This window comes from Strix aluco, chromosome 14 (assembly GCF_031877795.1).
Source record: "Strix aluco isolate bStrAlu1 chromosome 14, bStrAlu1.hap1, whole genome shotgun sequence".
Classification (NCBI taxonomy): domain Eukaryota; kingdom Metazoa; phylum Chordata; class Aves; order Strigiformes; family Strigidae; genus Strix; species Strix aluco.
The window spans coordinates 21542551-21564183 of NC_133944.1; the positions used below are offsets into that span (position 1 = coordinate 21542551).

A 21633-nucleotide genomic window follows, 5' to 3' on the forward strand; every position below is an offset into this window, starting at 1 on the left:
TGAGAATAGTAGCAGCAGGGCACCTTCCCACCCACGTGCACATACACAGTGTGGACAGTTACAGCTTTATAAAAGGCATTTCTTGCCACTTCTCAGTGACAGCACTAAGACACCAAATTAAATGTAGCTCATCACCTTGGAGTGGGGTAGGTGTACTGGTTCTCTGCTGGTGTAGCAAAATTCATCTGAAACTGGCACATTTATTATCCCAAAACATTTACAGAATTTAAGATCAATGTAAAATATATATGAAGAGCACACGTGATGTTTTTCGATAAAAATAAATGCAAGCAGTGCTTTGCATTTTCAAATTAGTTCATGTGGGAACAGTTTGGGGAGTTCTGGTGGATGTACATGGTCCTTCAGTGGCAGGAGCAGGTCTGGTTTGTATTGCATGGGTGCCCTGGGCAGAGGAGAGCTCACGTGAGGAGCCGCTGCAGCTTCCAGCTGGGAAGGGGCAACTCCGTCAGCATCTGGCCGCAGCTGCGGTGCTGTGCTGAGTTAACAGGGGCGTAGCTCTGGCTGCAGACCAAGCCCCGAGTTACAGGTCCTCACCCATCAGCCGAGCATCAGACAGGGCTAGTTAGTGCTGGGTTGGAATTGTTAACGTCTTCATAGTATCAAAAGTAATTTGAATGCTACAGCTCTTTCAATTAAGCTCCTGTTGAGCTCCATACGCAGATATTGTAACGTAATTGGCTGGCCCGCTGCAAATGCATTAGGAGAGTCTGCTACTGAAACAGCCTCCGTCTGTGCTCGGGGCTGGAGAGGAGCCAGAGCGAGCCGTGGTCTCCGCACAATGTCATACTGATTAGGAGGGTGCGAGATTTTGGTTTTGCTGAAATAGTTCTGCTAGTACAGCCCGGAGGGCAGCTGCAGTTATACTGGTACAGAGGGGCCTTATGCCACTCTGAATTGTCCCTGGCTCTGGGGGCAGGCAGCGGTGCTGCTGGGAGTACCTTCATCCTGCAGTAACAGCCCGTGCGTGGCGTGCGCTGCCCAGCTCCACAAGTGCAACTTTATTTTGTTGACAGCCACCCCATAACAACTGTCTCGGAGGCCCAAGGAAAATATTTTGCTTCCTCTGGCTCTTAGGAAGCGGGTTCTCCATGGCAGCAGGCCCCTCACAAAGGGTTCAGTCCTGAGCAGGAAACCCTGGTCCGTTCCCTAATGAGCCCTTCCTGCTGATAAGGGGACCTGCAGGTCAGGGGCTCTGCCTGAGCCAGCCAGCTCCCCGAGAATTGATGTGCTTCTTGATGAGCATGTCCTCCAGAGCCTGTAAAATGAGACTCCAGCCCGTGCTTCTCAACCAGGCCCTTCAGGGAGGTGGGTGCAGACCTAGATGTTATGGGACCTGCTTGAGGAGAGGCCAGCTCCAACAGAGCTGCCGACCTGTGTTAGTGCTGCGGCTCTCTGCCACTCCTGAGCAGAAGCATCCCATCTCTCCCCTGCTCAGCAAATTTGCCTCTTGGTGTATGTGGAGTCTGGTTTTATTCCTGGAATAACCACATTTGTGTCTGCAGTATTACTGTGTTTACACCTGGGTTGTTCCCCAGTTTGGGGAGTGGACTGGAGAACAAGGTGGTACCACATCTATGCTGTCCTGTTTTGGAGCAAGGCAGCCCTTAGGTCTGTTTTTCCAGCCCTGTGCTTTGGAAAGGCCTATCCAGCACAATTCATGACATGGAGATGAGCATGAAGTATTTGTATATCTTGGAGGGTACACCAGAAGAGAAGTCACTAACTGGGATCTCCGCTGGCACCCCGTGGCGTGATGCTCTGCGAGCCCCTTCACCACCTGCCGTGTCAGTTTTGCTGTTCGTAAGCTGGAACCGTGACACTTATTTCCCTCCCGAAGGTGAGGTGCGCTCTGCCAGAGCGAAGCAGCATTGCACAACTTGTAAAAGTCACACAGAAACTCACTGTGCTGGATTAATAACAAATCCAGCAATAAAACAGTAGCTGGAATACCAGAGCGTTGCCTTTTGGCGGGCCGTTGCTCGCTGCCGCTGGGAGGTGGGAGTGACATGTTTTTTCCCCTGTGACAAATCTCTGTTCCCCCACTGACTATATTTAGACACAAATACATCCAGAATCAACTGTGCCCACGGCCAGCTCTGCCACTGCCTGCAGCAACCCTCACCAAGGCAGCATCACGCATGCATTCAGTCTGTCACATCTGCCCTTGCCTTTTCACGCTGGCGGAAACCGCGTCACCTCAGCCAGACTTCAATTGCTGGTCTGTCGGGGTGTAGCAGTCTGTCTGTCCTTGTCTGGCAGTGCCTTTTCCTTCCATCTTAGGCTTTTTTCTGTGTAGACCCTGGCTGCAGGCAGGTGTGTGGGAAGGAGAACTATCACTCTCGCTTCTTGAGAGGTTACACCTTCTCTTCCGTACGTGTCTGACACATTGCTTATTTTAACAATAGTTCTGCTTTGTGCTGTGATCCTGGATTACCTCCTCAGCTCAGCAGAGTCGGTGTCAAAGACTTCCTACAAGTGGAAAGAAGCTGTGAGCATCAGTGTTCATGTAGGGATCTTTGCTGTGAGGCTGTCCTGAAGTCTTGGGGTGTATGGGGTAACATCAGAAACCAGAGAGGACCTGGGGCTCAGTTTTGCTTTTCAGATTTTGCTAGCTTGCATTGCAACAGCAGTGATGGCAAAGCAACTTGGGGTTAACTTAGGTTGGCAAGCCTGAACAAAGCCCGAGAAGAGTTAACTCATGCTGTCAGCTCAAGTTAAAACCCACATTTCCTTGCCATTGTTTTAAGTACTTCAGGCTGGCCCTATTGCAGTCAGACCAGCCACCTTCTGCAGGGTAATTGTACTTGGGAGTGTTTTCACCAGGAGCTGCCGATTGCTCCTGTCAGCAAAGCCCTCCATGCAGTAGAAATAAATTTGCCTCGGTCAATCCTGTCTTGGCAGGATTGCAGGCAGGGCAATTATATTTTGCCAGTGTACTTGCATCTCTTGCTACCTTTGGATGTAGCTGCCTGCTCTGTCGCGCCCCATGGCACCACCGAGTGGGTTTTGCCCCACTTACAGCTGCTTTTCTACAGCAGACTGGTGCATGTCGCTCTTCAGAGTGCAAGAAGCTTTATGATCCTCACTACAAAGATACGGGTTTGTAACCCTGCTTCAAAAATCACTGCTACTCCTAGAGCATTTCAGGCGGGTTCTTTGGCTCAGTTTATGTGTGCTTTAGGGTGTAAATGCTGAGTATCTGCTACCAGCTCAGCAAGCGGAGCCCTGGACAGGCGCCACTGGGTTGGCAGCGAGCTCCTCGGACTGTGCTGCCCTGGCCAGGCAGTGGGAATCAGGGGCTCCTCTCCCTGCCAGCCTGCCCCACGTTCACTCGGTCCTGGGCACTGCCCTCCAAACAGGATCACCACCACCCTGCCAGCCCTCCAGCAGCATCCACCTTGCCTTTTATCTTCATTTCCTCCTCACTTGCTTTTTTTCTACCTGGGACTTAAATGTTTGTTTGTTTGGCATGGGGGAGGCTTTCTTGTTTGCTTTTTTTAAATACCTGTTATGACAGGCAGGGCTAAGAACAAGCTGGGCTGCTCTCTGCATCCATACCCGTGCCTGTTTGGGAAATGATGCCAAGTGGGGGAAAAAAAAAAAAAAAGACAGTAGGGTTTTGCCTGAGAGATGTTTCTGTCCTTGGCCAGTTATGTGGAGTGAGGGATGGGAAGAGCTGGTTGGTTTTAGTGTCTGAAGAGGCAGACCTGTTTTATCATTCTGGGGAAGGTTCCTACAAGCTGGCAATACTGGGCACCATCATTCTGCTGCTGCCTGCTCCTGCCAGCCAGACCACCCTGACCTTGAGGAGCAGATGGCACCGCGCTTCCCTTCCTGCCATGTGCCCCTCTTCCTCCCCACCAGCGTTTTTGCTCCTCAGTCGAGGAAGATGGTCTGGAGAAGCTGGGAGTGAACAGCAGAGCTGGCACACGGACCACCAGCCAGGTCTCGGCATACATGTCTCTCACACACTCACACGTGTTGTTGTTTGAAGGGAGGACAGCAGGGCGGGTGATCCGTGGTGTGCTGGGCAGGAATCTTCCACTTTATTAAAATGAAAGTATGTACTGGCTGCATCAGTTGCCCAGCTGTGGTTAGTTTGTATGAGAACCATTTCCTGCCGTTAAGGAAACTATTCAGCTTTACAGCAGTTCGTGGCAGGAATAGATATTACTATTTACAAAACCTTGTGCTCTTTTTGCTGAACGGTGGAGTTTCTCACCTGCGTCTCTGCCATCGAGGCGCTTGGGGTGACAGGAGCAGAGCTGCCGCTGCTGTGCTGCGAGTAAATACCGCGGGCTCCAGTGGGGAAGGGAGGTGGTCAGGAGGGGGGCTGCAGGAGAGCCAGGGCTTGATGATGAACATGGTACTTCCAGGGCTCCTTGGCCCTAGATGCCACCTTTCTGCATTCGGTGACATTTACTCACCAGCATCCTATTCTGATAGTGGGATCTGACGTGCTGCTCTCCGTCGCGGGGAGCCAGCAGGGAAGCAGTTTGTGTTATAGCTTATGTCTGAGTTGGGTTCTTCTACGTGAAGATTCACAAAGCCGTTCAGCCGTGCTGGAAAAGGCCTGTGAGTGGATGCCTCCTGCTTGTCCTCTTGTGCCAGACAGAAGTGCCCTCACCCATTGCAATGGTCTCATCGTCTAACGCACAACAAAAACTCTCTCTCCTAGTTCTGAGCCTTCCTTGAAAGTGGATTTTTTAGTTTGTAGGTGTAACCTGCCTTTTTTAATGGTAAATGGTAAAGGTGATTTCTTTGATAATCTGTGCACAAATGCCGGGGCAGGAGATACAGGGTTTTCCTGGCCTCACAAGATTTCCTTCTGATGAAATCATGTCATCTCTGTGAGTCCAGATTTATTTCTGGAAAAAAAAAAAGATTGCTCTGTAGTGCCTCAAGGAGAGTCACCAGATGTTTTGGATGTGTGCTGGAAGGTGATAGAGTGCCCAGCACCAAATAGTCTCTGCTCTGGGAGGTACAGAAGCCTGCGATGAGGCCAGAGGAGAAGACCCACTCGGTTATCTTGTCTCCTCCACCACGTAGCTGCAGGGTGTGCAGGATGCCTTGGTGGAATCAGCATCATCTAAAAAAATGTGCTTCTTGGCCTAAGTCTTGCAGCAGCCACTTTGTCACAAGATCCTCATAGACAAAATAGGTTATTAGCCACTCCGTTTAACAGGGGCTCAGAGGGCTGGATTTCATTAAGGGAGGGAAAACAAGCATCTCACTCGTGATTTGTGTACTTCAGTAACTGTCCTCTTAAGTGCATTTGCTCACACTATTTCCCCAAAACATGGCATAACAAGAAGGGGGGTGGGGGGGTGTTGGGGTGTTAGCTAAGCATTAGTAACATCTTATTTTGTGTTCAGTGTTTGCTTCTTACAAATTGAGCCCTTAAAAGTATTGGTGAGAAACAGAAGTAGGACCTTCCTGCTATAGAAGTTTTTGTTCACCACAACAAGGAGGATGATACGTGGCGGATGCAGAAGTAGCAGAGGGTTTGTGGTCCCCGAGGGTGGAGGTCGGGCTGGAGCTGGGGACGCTGCTGGCTCCTTGATCAACACACGAGCAGGTGTCCTTTGGGCACCCTTCATTCACTGGAGTTGGGCAGCAGTCTGACCTGCCTGGTCCCTGCCTGCTTCTGGCCATCGGCTGGATCTTGTTTGGCCAGCTGGTGCTGGTTCAGCTGCTAAATAGTCTCTGTAGGTATTTCACAAAGACGGGAGGTACTTTCCTCAGCGTTACTCTTCAACAGCTGCGGTATGGGTGTTGTGAATAGGAGAGGCTGATTTGTGAAGACATCCGAGATCCACAGTGTCACGGGAAACGTGAGGGCAAACAGGAGGAACAGCACAGAAGGACCAGTGCAAACCTCCGCCTTTGGGTAGCAGTAATCATCTGTACCAGTTGAGGAAGGAAATAACTTGCTCGGCAGCAGCGGAGCAGACAAAAATCTCAGTGAATCACAGGCTCAACATGAGTCAACGCTGTCACACGGTTGTGAAAAAGGCACACGTCATAGGATGCCGGGTAAGGAGTTGCATGCTTTGCAAAGCATCTGAAGTATTCCTCCTGCTCCCGGCGCCGGTAAAGCTGTGGCTGGAGCCCTTTCTTTCCCATTTTGGATGCTGCATTTCAAGGAAGTTGTGGGCCAATAGCAGAGAGTCCAGGGAGAGCAGCGAGAGCAGTCAGAGGGCTGGCAACCATGAAGAATGAGAAAAGCTTGAAAGGACCTGGGATTGTTTAGTCTAGGAAAGAGCAAGCTGAGCAGGGGTGGATATGGAAAGCTTTCAAAGACATAAAAGGCTGCAGCAAAAAGTGAGAGAATGATCTGTTCTTAGTAGCTACTAGGAATAAGATAACAAGTCATGGGCTGAGCAAGGAAATTTAGTCATTGGGAAAAACTTATATAAGTGAAAGGCTGATGAAGCCCTGAAACCTCTGCTGCGTGTGGGATTGGTGTCAGGAGCCTTCAGAGCACCCATCTCTGGGTGGGTGGGAGAGGAACTCATCTTGCTTTGGCTGGCAGGGTGCACTGCGAGACCTTTGTAGCCCTGTTTTCCTATTGCTTGAAGATTATTTTATAAAGCTTGTGATGAAGTCTGCCTCTTTGGAGGTAGGCATGCATTTCCTGGACGTTGCCAACCTTCGTGTTACAAGACAGCGGGGATTGCATGTGACAGTGCAACTTTATCGTTGGTATAGCAGCAGTTCTCCAAGGTCCTGGTCAGGCTGCAGGCTCGCACGGAGATGGGAGGAAGCCTCGTTGTTACGGACAGGAATACAGAGCCTGTTTGCCTGTGGTAGGGCAGCAAGGGAACCCTTGGCTTGCTGTTTGTCCCTGCGTCTGACCGTCCCGGGTGATACACAGGCACGGTCCTTGTCCTGAAGACACTAGACGGGTGCAGGGGATTCCCCTGCCAAGGCAGAGCTTTCTAGCACGCTTATTTGCTGGTTCATGGGCTGATTTGGGCCGTGCTTTTTAATCGTGAAAAGTAAGAACATGTCTTTGTGTCCTAAATAGGCGATTGTCCTGATTCTCATCCCCGGGATCTATTATGTCTTAGCAAATTACTTTCTCTCTTTTAAATGCCTTAGTGATTAAAGATGCCACAGCAGATACCCTTAATGAGTACAAAAAGGGTAATAATTCCTCTTGTTGGCACTGAATGCAATTAATCAGGCCCCTTTACTTGCTTTTTAAACAGATGAGGCATTTAAGGCCAAGCAAGTTTTTAATTGGACTTTAATGTCTCTCATTTACTTCATTTTGGCACAGGCATAGGAATTCCCACCCCCAGGTTTGCTGTTGGATTTATTCAGGGTGATGAAAGGCTCAGCGCAGAGTGAAGACTCAGCAGCAGACTCAAACATGTCCTTCAGCCCATGCCTGGCCCTGTCTCATTGCCTGGCCCAGGCTTGGTCCCGCTTCAAACAGCACAGAATTGTCCGGGCAGGAGCAGAGCCAGGTCATCCAGCCCAGGGCCTGCCTCCAGCATGGGACTGACACTGGATATTAGCAGTATTTTTGGAGTAGTCATCAACACGAGGGCGCAGCATCGCCTGCCCTGTTTCATTAGGTTCCCTTGCCTTGAAGGGACCATTGACTTGCAAGTGTGGCTATCTGGAAGCCCTTGATGGAGGTCCGTGTTCGTAACCTAGACTCTGTAGCCTCAAACTTCAGCTGACTTGTATCTTTTAAGGGATATTCCTGAGATCCATGGCCAAGAGGAGATACAGAGGCCTTGAGCACTGATACAGATGGATGTGTGTGTGTAGACGACGTTAATTTATGCCAGGAATTACCATGGGAGAAAAGATGTGTGACGAGCAACCTTCGTCTAGCCTTCAGCCCCTGCTCCCTGCCGGGAAGCCAGCACTGCCTCTGCTCCCACCACTGGCCACCAACCATCTTGCCTTTGGTTCCCTTCCCTCGTGTAGATCCTCCACTGTGGTTTGGGGACATGGGAGCATGTCTCAGTCTGTGTTTGTGCAGGGATGCATGTGGCAGCCCAGCCTGGCTGATTGGTCCCTGTCCTGACTCAGCTCTTCCCCACCGGCAGCTGACAGACTGAGGTTCAGCCAAAAAGGCACCAGGCTTGGCATGTGTGAGCCTGCCTCTGAGCCTGCTTGTCACTCTGCGGGGCAGGCATTCCTCTAACACCCGGCAGAGATCCTGAAATGGCTTCAAATGGGTTTTCCAGGTGCATGCTGTGTCTTTTGCAGTTAGGGCTGTCTGTAGCACAGCTGGACAGTGGCTGTAGGCTCCCGCCCACAGAAGAGTTGGCAGATGCAGGTGACCTGTGAGTGCCCTTAGGCAGGTGGGATGACTCTTACACCATCAGGGTTCTTTGCCCCATAAACCATTTGGGTGACATCTAGGTACATGGGACAACACCCTTCATTTCTACATCCCTGCTTCTCCTCCTTCAAAGGTAGGCAAAATTGTAAGCACAAGTGAGTCTGGAAAGTTAAGTCTATTCAGAGAAATGTGTTACTGAATGCCTTGTGTTAATTTAAACACCTTCTGCCTGCCAGGCTGGGGGGAGAGGAGTGTTGCCAGCTGGAACAGCCATAGCACTTTTCTAGAGCTGTCTCAGAGCATCTTTACTTTAAGTCCCGTGCTAAAACCCAAGGCCTCCCACTGCAGTGTGAGGAACTGCCATGCATGAGCACCAGGCTCTGCTGTCCAGGCAGCTGCTCAGCAAGGAATGCCATGGGGCATGCTTGCCCGATACTTTGTTTGGTTTTGCCTTCTTACCTGTCATATCTCCTCTCCTCCCACTCCCTCGCAACTTGAACACTCATCTGATACTGGGTTTGGTGGTTGTGCAAGGTTTGTGTGTAGTCCTGGATAGCCAGATGTGGGAACCAAATCTCTCCAATTTTATCTTGTGCTGAGAACATCTTTGCACATTTTGCCCCCTTCTCAGAATCACAGAATCATCTCGGTTAGAAAAGACCTTGAGGAACACCTAGTCCAACCATTAACCTAACATTGACAGTTCTCAACTACACCAGATCCCTCAGCGCTGGGTCAACCCGACTCTTCAACCCCTCCAGGGATGGGGACTCCCCCCCTGCCCTGGGCAGCCCATTCCAACGCCCAACAACCCCTTCTGCAAAGAAATACTTCCTAAGAGCCAGTCTGACCCTGCCCTGGCGCAGCTTGAGGCCATTCCCTCTTGTCCTGGTGCTTGTTCCTCGGGTCCAGAGACTCATCCCCCCTCTCTGCACCCTCCTTTCAGGGAGTTGTAGAGGGCCATGAGGTCTCCCCTCAGCCTCCTCTTCTCCAGACTAAACCCCCCCAGTTCCCTCAGCCGCTCCCCATCAGACCTGTGCTCCAGACCCTGCACCAGCTCCGTTGCCTGCACCACTTTCCTGCTACCTGCAGATGAGGATAGTTGGGGCCATCATGTCTTGAAAAGTAAGAGAGAGTCAGAGGCTGAGCGAGGATCGAGGTTTTATTGTATGATTGTGATGTGAAGAGCTGTAGACGTCTTGATGAGACATTCAGGGATAGAGGTGAATAAAAGAGCATCTAGCTTACTCTGTGTCCCCGCAGAGTGGAAAGTGCTGGCTGTCAGCATGTGCTCCAGTGGTGGCCTGAAAGAAATGAGGGCCGGGTCCTAGGACATTGCTGCTCTCTGGATGGGCAGTATGAGGAGGGGCAGGCAGCTTTGTCTGGTGGCTATGGAGCCTGCCAAAATGCCCTTAATCTAAGGTTTGTAGCCTAAATATATCAATGTCAGGAAGCTGCAACCCCAAGTGACTATGGCCAGCCATTCTTGCATTGCGAATCTTCTGGCTGAGCCCTACAAAGATGTCATTTTCTTTGATTTAATTCCATATAAACTGTGGAATTATTTTCCTTTAGAGGCTTGCAAATTATGGCAGCATAAACCATGCTAATGATGCGATAAGTACAGCTTTGGATACGTTCCCAACAACAGCTACCCCTGGGCAGGGCTTTGCTTGGCGAGTACTGATGGAGCGCAGTCTGCCACGCTTACCTGGCTGCCTTCCTTGGGCCCCCCCTTCCCCAAATTCCTCCATCTCTCAGGAACGAGAATCATTTCCTCTCCGGCTTCTTGCAGAGGCAAAGGCCCTGCAGACCTGAAGTTATCTCTGGAATGTGTGTAAACACAGAGTTCAATGGGATGCTGTTTGCCCCCCTCTCCCGGGGGGGTTTAAGAAGGGTTAATACGAGTTTGTTTTACGGGTTCCTAGCCCTGAGAATTGTCTTCCTCAGAGGGTGACCCGGCTGACCCAAGTCCCTGTGTGTGCATTTCCCAGAATAAAGGGGAGATTCGGGGGCCCTACCACGCAGGTGGGATTTTGGTCCTTTAAGAACAAGGAGATGAAAGACCAAGGTGGTCTTCCTGCTACACAGGGACCTGGGAGGTGGTGTGGGATCACAGTGCACGTGCACTGGGACTCAGCGTGTGGCGTGATGGTGGAACAAACGGGATTTAAGCAATCCTTGGGCAGAAACAGGTTTGCAATCAGGAGAAGGGTGGGGGTTACATGCGGTTCTGGTGCACCCCTCTTCAAAGAGTGTTGAAACGTAAGCAGGGGGACAAAACCTTAGAAAAGATGTAGGGGCTGGGATAAAATGCATTTCAATGAGAGGCGTAAAGACCTCCATCTGTTTGTCAAAACAAAATATTCTGATGTAAGTTTGTTATGGTATACTAGTACATTACCAATGAGACCCGCCTGGGCACCAAAGGACTCTTGGATAAGATAAGCAGCAGCAATCAGAACCTAAAGCTAGTCAAAATCAAGTTGAAAACAGGCGTGTTGATACCAATTAAATGGTTAATTCCTAGATGTGTTGTCAGCGCTGGTGACGCACTGAGGCTGGATCCCTTCCAGAAAACAACACTTTAAACCGAAGACAAAGAACCGGGCTTAGCACGGAGGTGATCAGTGGAACAGCTTGGCCTGGTATATACAAGGGGTCAAGCTAGATGATTTAATGATCTCTTTTGGCCTGAAAGCTTTCTGTTCTCTTAAGAAGATAAATGAAAAAGCCCTTTCACAAAAAGTGAGCACTTGAGATATGTGTGTAATGAACTCTGCTGCTTCCAGGGGAACAGCAGAGCAGGATCTGCAGGAAGCGTGACCTTGCCGCCCGCGGGCTGCCTGAAGTTGGTGGCCATCTGTTTAGTGGCGGAGGCTCACCACCATCAAGGCCACCACTCTCACGCATGACGTTTCTCAGCTTTATTTTTAATTGCTAACTGATGCTGTCTCCCTGCATTTAAGTAACATTTGCTCCCTTATCTCTGTCAGGGTGAAGAGGCCAAGCGGTATGAGCAGCCTCCTGGGGAAGATTGGCTCCAAAAAGCAGAAGATGAGCACACTGGAGAAATCTAAACTGGACTGGGAGAACTTCAAGGAGGAGGAAGGAATTGTGGAGGAGCTGGCGATCCATAACCGAGGGAAAGACGGGTAAGGGGGACTTTACCTAATAGCAGTCCAGCATTTCCCACCACTTCCTATACATGTAAGAACCCCATGACTTGCTGCAGAGAGCGTTCAGCAAACCCATGGGATTTCTGAAAGATTTATTCCAGGGATACGTAAAGCCAGTAGCTGCTCTAGGTATCACAGGGAGACAGGTACGTCTGCAAGCACCTACTGCTCTCTGCTGAGAACGTTGTGAGTTCTTCAAGTCCAGCTAGAGTCTGGCTGTGCTTTATCTTCTCTCCTGCTGGTGCTAGTGGCACAGATACAGGGTGAACCAGTCTAATGCAGAACTCCCATGAGGAAACACAATTGCCTTTGACCTGGTTTTTTGTTGGTTTTTTTTTTTTTAAGTCTCAAATTGGGAGGTATGTTTTTTGTTCTGTTCTTCAAATGACATATTCCAGCTGCGTCTGTCCTCCCTCCTCCTGTGTAAAGATGTATGCAAACCCAGAACAGCTGGCAAGGTGCGTTAAAGATTATGGCAGCACTGGGTGTTGATTGTGTGCATCAAGCAATGTTCACTCCAATGAAGTTAATGGAAGTATCGTAAAAGTAAATGGCGATGCTGTAAATAAAACAGAAAGTTAATAACATGCACTGCAGGGAAGGATAATAAGATCAGAAGCGGCATTTCCACTACAAGTGCTTCACTAAGCTCTGGGAAAACGTAACCAGCTTACTGGACAGCTCATAAAATGTATTTTTATTGTAAGCTGTTCTTCTACTCTGCAGGAAAAACTCAGAGCTTCTGCATTCCAACAGATTGGATTTTGTATTTCAAATAGATATTTTACAACTGCTGGGTTTTTTCAGTTTGGCCTTGCACCCTTCCACAACACCCCTTCTCCATCAGATCTGCTCTGATCTGTCTCTGGACACTTGCCCTTGAACAAGTAGAGCGATTCAGTAGGAGTGCCACAGGGGGACAGGGCATTCCTCGGAGATCCCTGAGATCCTGGGAGGTGAGCGATTTACCTCACGTATAGGTGTGGCAGAGCACGTGTGCACCAGGTCACTGCTGATGCCGTCTGCGGCGTGGTGGATGTCACGGTCAGAGCCCTGTACGTGAGGCCGTCCAGTGAAATGCCCGTGCCACGAGTCTGGAGGCACAGCCAGGCCGTGTACTGAGATGGAGGAGGAGGAGGAGGAGGGTGAGCTTCTCCCATGAAGCCCCATTAGGAGCTGCAGGCTGCTTTGGGAGAACACACCTCCAGGGGAGGGTCCTGTTTCTGTCTGTGGCACCTGGCTGGCTTGTCCCGACAGGGTGTGGAGTGAGAATTTGCCCTACGCAGATGTCCTGAGTGGCTGCCAAGTGTGATAACAGCTTTGGGCTTTCACTGCTCTGGACTGGGCTGACGGTGGTAGTACCACCATTAAAAACCAGACCATCTCCTGACGGTTGCTGGGACACACTGTTTCTTTCCTCAGTCGGTGGAATCAGCCTGAATTGGGGTCCATCACTCTCAACTGAACTGTATACACCCCAAACAGGCCAGGCTGCCCTGCGTGAGCGTTCTGTGGCATCTCTTGCTTGTTCAAACCCAGTATGCCGACCTTTCTTGGCCAGTGCTGTTTTCTTTCCCACCCCATACAAGCGGGACAGCTCGCCCTTCACGCCTGGCAAACCTTTCCAGAGACGCTGACGTAATGGCCCTTGAAGGCTGAAGAAGGGATCAGCACACTGAAAAGATGAGCAAAGCAGAGCAGCAATTTTAAGAGCATCTGTAAGCTTGAACAGCTTTTGGTTTTGCTGCCTGTCACATCCCAGGCTAGAAAATCTACTGGGCTACTGGCAAGCAGTTTTTGTCATTATACAAATGAGAAATGTGATGCCGTGATAACTTTAGACACTCCTTACAAATCTGTTTGTGCTAGTCAGGCATGTAATGTGAGGGGATCAACCGAGTATCTGCTCACTGAGAATTACTTCCACCTTCAAGGTAAAGGGAGAAGGGAGGAGCGCTGATGGATGCGCAGCCCACTGCATTTCTGCTCACAGGCCACCTGTAAACACCCGTGGGGTGAAGCGTGCCACATCGGGACAGGGCAGCCAGCCTGCCTGGGGGCAGATCACGCAGACAGAGCTGCTGCTGGCTTCACGTTGTTTTGCAGGAGCCTATTGTCCCTTCCGCAGCCGCCTCTTCTCCTTTAATAATGTAGGCTCTGCTCACCCTTCAGTGGGCAATCATTTACACATCTCTATAAAAATTGTAATGAGCCGTTGTTAACCCTTCGACCCAGGCAGGAGGGAGCGAGGCGCTGCCTTTATCCTGGTGCCGACGTGCGTTAGAAACCTCTGGTCACCACGTATCCTGCTTTGTAATTGTAAATGTCTGCCTGACGAGGAAAGCCACAACCCGCTCCTGGAGGGGCCTGCCTGGTGCCACGCGTGCCTGCACACTGCAGCGATGGTCCATGCGTGTCTCGAGCAAGGCGGGAGGCACTTTTTTTTTTGCTCAGAAGGGAAGGCAGGCTGAATTTCTTTTTTGTAGTAACCTTGCAAAAATTGCTGTTCACAGCCCAGAGCTCCTCGTGCCTTGGACCTCCCCGGCCCTTCTCCAGCAGCGACACGTGCTCGGCCAGCACACCGGCAGCCAGCTGAGCGCAGGTTATCGGCCAGCCACAGCCTGGCCCTGGGATTCCCGAGGCAGAGGGGACGCGTGCTGCCCCGTGGCTATGTCCACCCTTGCCTCTGATTTTCCTCCCTTCCTATCACCATCCCCAGGCAGCGATTTGCGTTCCCCCAGCAGCAGGATCCAGGCTTGTGCAGCCTGGTTGTGTCAGATCCTGAGGGCCTGTCCTGGATTTGACAGGGGGAGCTGAAGTAAGGAGCAGAGAGCGCTATCCCCTTTGCTGTTGATCTCTCTGATGGGCTTTATAAATGGAAATGTGTAGCGGCCTCTTAATTGGGCCACCTTTGTAGGGCAGGCCCAGTGGGGGAGCAGCCCCGCTCTGGGTGTGGGGTCAGCCCCGTGCGCTCGTGCACTGGGTGACTGATGGTGACTGCCCGGGGACAGGCAGCACCAATGAAACCCTCCCCAGAGCAGTTTGCAGCTGCCCTTGTTAGCAGAGACAGCCTCTTCTCCCAACAAAGTCACCTTCCTGTGCTGTGGATCACAGCTGCCCTGTTTCCAGGCAGGCTGATAACTTAGCAGAGGGTATTGATTCAGGTAGCAAAGGTTATTTGGACAAGCACCGGACGGGTGTTTGTGCCTTGCTCATGCACTTTGCACTGCCGTTTGGCAGGACCTTGCTGTCGGCTGCACGGAGCCAGGCTGGGAACTGGAGACAGAGCCGCAGCTCCAGCGCAGGGTTCGGGGTGCAGGGGGCTTGTGCCGACCCTGCAGACATGCTGCTTCCCTGCTTGTGTCTGTCAGCACCTCCAGCCTCGGTGTGCGTGCAGTACAGGCCGGCCGGGCTTGTTGCCTGCCCCATAAACCCTGGTGTACGCACAGGTAGTGCCTTGCAGGGTCTGCTCTGGCCCCCACGGCGCTTTTCCGTGGCCGGCCAAGGACAACGCCACAGGGCAACATCGCAGTTCCTCCTCCACGTAGAGCTGCTGGCTGCAGCCGTGAGGCCACATTCCTGGGTCATGATCCGTATCGATCCTCCAGGAGCCAGTTCCTGCCTGCCAGAGAGGCACGGAAGAAGAGGAAAAGGAGGAAGGCACTGACCCCTTACAGGGGCTGGGGGAAGGGAGTCGCAGAGGGGCTGTAGGAGCTTCAAATTCAGTAACTTGGGCTGGTGCTGCCCCAGCAGTTGGGGTGTTCCCAGGTTAACAGCGATAGCCCCTGTCCCTCACCTTCCTGGCCATGGTTGTGGTTGGTGTTTAGCAGCAGAGGGGGAGGAAAACCACACGCCCAGCAATATGACACGCTGTAATATACAACGTGACCCCCCCTGACTTCCTTCCCGTGGCCTCTCCGAGCCCGGCTGCAGGAGCGGGTCACCTCCCTGCCTGTGGGGATGAAGGGAAGCGACACTCCCCTGCTCGCCTTTCCTGAGCCGGTGTGGGGAGGGGGCCAGAAAAATACCTCCTTACGGCCGGCACATCGTTGGCGTTACACCACTCTGGGCCCCTGCCCCTCGCAGCCAGCGGAGAGGAGCTGACCCAGTTGTGTCAGCACGAGACGGGCTCGGGCTGCGATAGGAATGGGGTGGCAGCAGGGATGTGCGGGGCTGTTCATCCTCTCAGGGGAATCACTCGCTGAAATGAATTTGGATTAATTTGTTTCCAGTGATGACTGGATGGGCAGGAGCGTCAGTGAAAGCACCCTTGTGCTGGGAGCACACTGAGCGCTGGAGCATAAAGCAGAGACCTTGTCACCAAAGGCAGCGGAACCCCTCTGTCCTGGAGGGACCACTGCTGGTGGTGGGAGGGGGCTTCAGCCTTCCCATGCACCTTCGTGCACACTGCCAGGTGCCCAGGAGCCTGGAAAACCCGCGAGCCCACGGGATGCTCATCTTTCCTTCAGCTTTCAGTCTTGCTTCCAAGCAGTGGGCTTCTCTGGTTAGCAGGCACCGGCTGCGGTGCAGGAGAAGCAGTGGCCGCAGAGAGAAGCCGAAGGCGGTGTCTCATGCATCCGAGAGTAATGACCTTGTCATGACAGCCAAGCGTTTGCCACCCTGGAACAAATGCAAAACAATTGTGATGATTCAATTACAGCTCCTGTTTTGAATTGCAATTTCGCTCCCTCTGTAGGTTAATTAGTAGCACAGCCCCAGGCTATCTGTGGCAAGGGTTTGCAGCAAAGCACATTAAAATTCAGCTGCATGCCGTTAATGAGTGGCAAGGTGCTTTTCCAGGCGCAGGCGTGCTTGCTTTCTTCCTTGCAGCACTCAGGTGCCTTGCTGAGAGGGAGAAGTAAATACTCTGTGGTGGTTAGGAGCGGGTCTGTGGCTGGGAAACCCCTGGCCTGGATCCCTGAGCTGCTGCAGGCTCGCTGGGTGATGCCGGTTGGGTCCCTAATGCTCCCTGTGCATTACCAGCTTGTATGGTGGGTTGTGCTGCTGTGGTTGGGTTGGAGGTGCTTTGCTGGGGGGTGCGTGGGCAGGGTCACCTGGGCAGCCAGAGAGGAGCATCAGAGCTGCCTCTCCTGCTGAGGACCTGCCCTGAACCCGTTCAAGTTGTGAAGGTTATTTCTCAGACGTAAGAGAAGAGCTGGGATGAGAAGCAGCCAGCCTGTTTCTCCAGCACATGGGGACCCTTCACCCCAGACCTCTGTGAAATTCCTGGTTTCTCACCCCAGGAGACACCCAGCAGGCCACAGAGCAGTTTTGGTGTCTATTGGTCATGCCCAGTGCAGTGATCAGCTCCTGGAGAGAGCGGGAAGGAGGCAGAGGATGCCTCCCCTCCCTGCTTGTCCCTTCGGGTCAGCTTTGCCCCGGGCTGGGGGCAGCACTGACTGCCACAGGCACTGCTTACAGCCTCTGCCTCCCTGCAGGTACATCGAGAGGAAAGCATTCCTGGAGCGCGTGGATCACAGGCAGTTTGAAATAGAACGCGACATCAGACTGAGCAGTATGAAGCCCTGATGTGCCGGGTGTGGCCGCGGGGGATCCTGCACCCAGCCAGCTGCCGGCCTCCGCTGGACCACCAGAACCCATTCTCTACCCAAGACTCAGCCTGTATGTCTCAACGTACAGGTTTTTCCTTTTACTGTAATAGTTTGGGGAGGGTATTTGTCAGTGGGCAGGGGGCACTTTGAGCATTAAATGGCCCAGCAGGTGACAGGAGTGACCAGCATGATTCTGGCAGGCAGCTTTCCAAGGAGAAGAGATTGGTGGCACCCATCCTTTGTCAACCCCGGGCGCTCCTGGCAGCTGGAGGAGCCGCCAAGGCTGGGAGGGTGCTGGAGCCTGGTGAAGGCTGGGCTGGCATATTTGGTTGTGCGAGCGGAGCTGCGGGAAGGTTTCGTGGCTGCTGTGCGTGCGCAAGCTGTGGGCTGGAGCCCTTCTCCCTGCTCCACCAGCCCCGCAGCGCTCCCTGCCCCTCCGCGCTGTGCTCTTGCCCGGACAAAGCCGAACTGTCTGTACTTGTTTGTGGGGTCTGATGATGCTGGGGGGGGTTAAGCAAGCCGATGAAGAAATCCTTCCTTGTTCACGCTGTCAAGAAGATGGGAGCAGCTGCAGCAGGCAGGACGGGCCAGGATCTGAGTGTTCACGTGAATAAAGTATTCCATCCCAACAGCCTTGCATGCTGGCAGCGTGGTTTGTGCAAGATGCAGAGGATAAAGAAATTAAGGGTCACATACAGTAACAAGTGTCTGACTGCCACTGTGAAAATCCCTGCTCTGAGGTGCCTGGTGTCTGCCTTGATAGCAGTCTGAGGGTCAGAGCAAGTGCTTGGATCACTTTCCTTCCACTGTACTGGGGCTGGTGGTGGGATTAAACCCAGAATTGGGGGGCAATGAGGACAAAGCAGTCCTGTAGCAGTGCTGCAGGGGTAAGGAAACACGCCCCAAGGCACGGCCACGCAGGGACGTTCAGCAAGGGGAGCTGCCTGGGAGGGCAGAGCGAGGCGCCTGGGCGTGGAGCGAGTGGCCAGAGCTGGAGCTGGCAACGCACCGTCGCCTCGGCTGTCCCTTCTGGGCTGGCGCTGCCTGCAGCTCCTGATGTTTGGCCCGTGCACGGCCTCGAAGCAGAGGTGCTCGCCAGCCTTCCCCCGCGGGATGCTCTGAGCCCGCTCGGCGGGGCAGCCCGTGCCGGTGCTGTGAGGGGGGGAAGGCGGCACAAGCCCCATCCTTCCTGCTAACAGGGCGAGCGATGCTGCCACTGGCCCCTTGCCCGCGGCTCTGCGCACAGCCTCGGCTTTGGACTCACGTGTCAGCTGCTGAGTCAGCCCTGCTCTGTGGCCGGAGCCGAGAACAAAACACCACGTGCTCAGGGGGAGCTGCAGCCTTTGGCGCCCTGTTATGTACAGAATCAGCTGTGAGGGACCTGCTTAAACGAGCCCGAAATTGGACAAAAACAAAACAAGGAGGGTGATGACATGTTTTCATCTCCAAATGCTTCCAAGTCAGTTGCTGCTTTGGTTTTCATTGCAAAAACAACTGAAGTTGTCCAGGGCACCGTTGTGAGGAGGTTTCAGCTTGGACCTTGGCGGGGGCTGTGGTGTAAGGCGGGTGCTGTGCCGGGCGCGGGGCTGCGGTCCTGCTCGGGGCGGTGTGTGGGGCCATCCCCGGGCCCCTCTCTCCTCCCCGTGTGCTGGGCTGGGGAGGCAGTTGGGTCCTGCCCTGCTTCCAGGGGCCCTCCCAGCAGGGACCCCAAGGCAACCCCAGCTTGTTTTGCAGCGGGGCCTCGCTGATGGCACAGCAGCTCAGCCAGGGCGGCCGCGAGCAGGGCTGGGAGGGCTGGGCCCACTCTAGCACGGAGCAGGCGGCCGGGGAAATGATTTGCCTTTTGCTGCACTTTGCTCTGCTGGGGCTGAGGAAGAGAGGAGAGGATATTGGGGATCTTCTCTCCCCTGTGGCCCCTCAGGACTGTGGTCCTGGGGCCTCACACGCTGGATGGAGGTGGGGAAGGGCTCTGTCACCCCCCACACAGGCCGAGTCCCCATGGCGTCTGGCTCCCCGGGGACTGCCGACCGAAATCTTTGCCACGGCACAGGCACCCCGGGTGCTGCCTGCCCTGTCAGAACCCCAGTGCGGCTGCATTTTAGGGCTCGTTCTGCTCCAGCAGCTTGGCAGCATCCTGGGGTGAAAAGTAGGTTAGAAATGGAAGATAATTCTGTGCATTGTATTATGAGCAAGAGCTGAATGGAGATGCAACCTTTGGAGGTCCCGAAGGCCAGAGGCACCAACCCCAGCCCTGCTCTTAAAAGCCTGAAAGAACTCCAGGCTGTGTTCAGAGAGAGCCTTGCAGCAGCATCGGCTCATGGCTTTGGATTTACACACTAATGGTGTGTTAGTGGGATCCGGCCAGCACAGCCTCCACTGGCATGCTGGTGAACTGGGAAAATCAGTGACCCCCAGTTTATGGGATCCTGCCTGCCAGCCTCAGCTCTGCTCTCCACAGACTCTCCAGCCTCTCTTCTCCAGGGTTTTTCCTTCCCTTCAGCTGAGCAAACGTGGAAAATTTTGAAATCTTGGAAGCAACCTGACCTGCTGGAAAAGTGCGGTTTAACAGCGGTGGCCGAGAGCCTCGGCTCCTCTCCGCTGGGCTCCCCAGCTGGCGGCAGCGTGGCGTGCCCGGCTCGGCTCGAGGATGCCGGGCTGCAGTGCCAGCTCCTGGCCCGGCAAGCTGGGACGGGCTCGGCGGGACGGCCGGGAGGCAGCCTCCGGCCTGGGGCTGATTCCTGGCTTCCTCCATGCGTGCTCCCAAGCGTCCCACGTTTTTGCTTGGTTGGATCATGTATTCCTCGCCTCTCTTTCCTGAAGACGAGGAGTGATTTACAGGTCTCCAGAAAACACAGCTTGGCTGCTAAGGAAGGGGAAAAAAAAAAAAAAAAAGCCAAAACCCCGCTCTGCTTGCTATTTCCATTGCCCAGCTGCCTTCCCACGAAGGGGGGGTGGCCCCGGTACCCGCCGGCCCTCGGCATCCCCACCAGCCCTGAGCCTTCTGGAAGGAGCAAAGCTCCCAGGAAATGTGGGTGCCTCTTTCAAGACATTCCCACCTTGAGCTGTCTTCTCCAGGAAGCTCACGTATCCTCTGTGGGTTGGGACCCACCCGGGGCATTCGCTCGGGATCATTTTGGCCCTACAAGGAGTCCCTCATGGCCTGAGCGTCACCTCACCCTGAGGAGCTCCCCCTTCCCTGGCTGCCTGAAGGGGCCCCTTGTGCGGCTGGGCCCCGAACAAGGCAGCGATTGTGTCTGCGCGCCCCGACGGTCGGGGCTTCTGCCGCCGCGGCCGCGCTCCGGAGCCGCGGTAAGACCGGCTGCGTCCCACCCGCGCCCGCGGGCTCGCCTTTATGGAGCTGTTCGCTGGGGTTTGGGGAGGCCGCCCAGGGGAGGCTGTTACGGGGCTGCTGGACTTGCGGGCGGGGAGGTAACATCGTGCATTTAAAGCTGCTTCGGTGATAGGGATGTGGGAATAAACGTCCGGCTCTTGACATGGGAGGAGGTTGAGAGCTGGCTGCCCGGGGGGTGCATCCCATGGGCTCCAGCCGGGCCATCCCAAGGACCACGATGGGATTTGGGGCAGCTGAGCCACCACGGGGCAAAGCGTGACGGTGTGCTGTGCCGCAGCTGGCAGGTGAGAGAAGGAGGGAGCAGAGCGCGGGGCTGGCCCCTGGGGGCATCTCCCCACAGCCAGAGCCCCAGTTCCCTGTGGGGCCCTGGGAGGTGATGCTGGGGGCACCGCATCCTCTGCTCCAAGCTGCTGTTTTCAGCCTCTCCCCCCTCTTTTCCTCACAGCCGTGTCCCGTCCGGCAGCGCAGCGGAGTTTCTGACTGCAGTGGGTTCAGGACTAATGGGGAGCAACAGGGCAGCTCGCAGGTCTCCCACCCCATCCGAGTGAGGGTCCCCACCCCGGGGCAGCCTTGTGCCGGTGGCACCAGCATTTGAAGTTCAGCCGGTGGTGGTGGCACCGCCAGCCCTTCCTGCTCCCAGCAGCGAGCCCCGGCCGGGGGCGAGGATCAGCGCCAGCCCTCGCCGGGGGATGAATGGGGAGATGAACAGAGCCGCTACTGTTGGGGCAGCCCAAGGCCTGCGCTCCGCCTTGGCTCTTCTGGAGATGAGGGGGTGCCCCGCCATCCTGCTCGCTGGAAAGGCGAGCGGTCTCCCCCGCTGTCCCCTCCCCACAGCCAAAAACCGACGCAGCGCCACGGAAAGTCATGGGGATAAATCCTTGTTGTGATCCTGTTGGGTCCCATGATATTACAAGCCAAGAGAAATGTCCTCATTATTTCGAGAATATTGAAGTCTAATAAATCCCGTCCTGCCTTATAGGATTTATTTCTCCGTTCATCGCTAGGAGACTCAGTCCCGTGTAATCCTATTGCTGCTCCAGGAGGCGGGAGGCAGCTTTCTGAAGCACGGGTCCAACGGGGCTGCAGGCAGGTGCTGTGGGCAGGAGCAGGCAGCCCCATCCAGAGCTGCTGGTCCCCACTGGGGATGACTCCAGCCCCACAAATGTCCCAGTGCCACCCCCTTTCCCACGATGTCCCGCTGTCCCAGAGCTGTGCCCCGGC

The 21633-nt window shown here is 53.9% G+C and overlaps 1 protein-coding gene across 1 annotated transcript in view; it reads left to right on the forward strand.

The window, feature by feature from the left end:
- The window catches only part of CFDP1 (craniofacial development protein 1), a 67437-nt gene extending 49744 nt beyond the window's left edge, over nt 1–17693 (forward strand). Inside the window, exons 6-7 of the mRNA XM_074839562.1 lie at nt 11326–11484; nt 16947–17693. Coding sequence (XP_074695663.1) covers nt 11326–11484; nt 16947–17037 — 250 coding nt within the window. The 3' untranslated portion in view covers nt 17038–17693. The remainder of the gene's footprint in view (nt 1–11325; nt 11485–16946) is intronic.
- The last annotated feature ends 3940 nt before the right edge of the window (nt 17694–21633 follow it).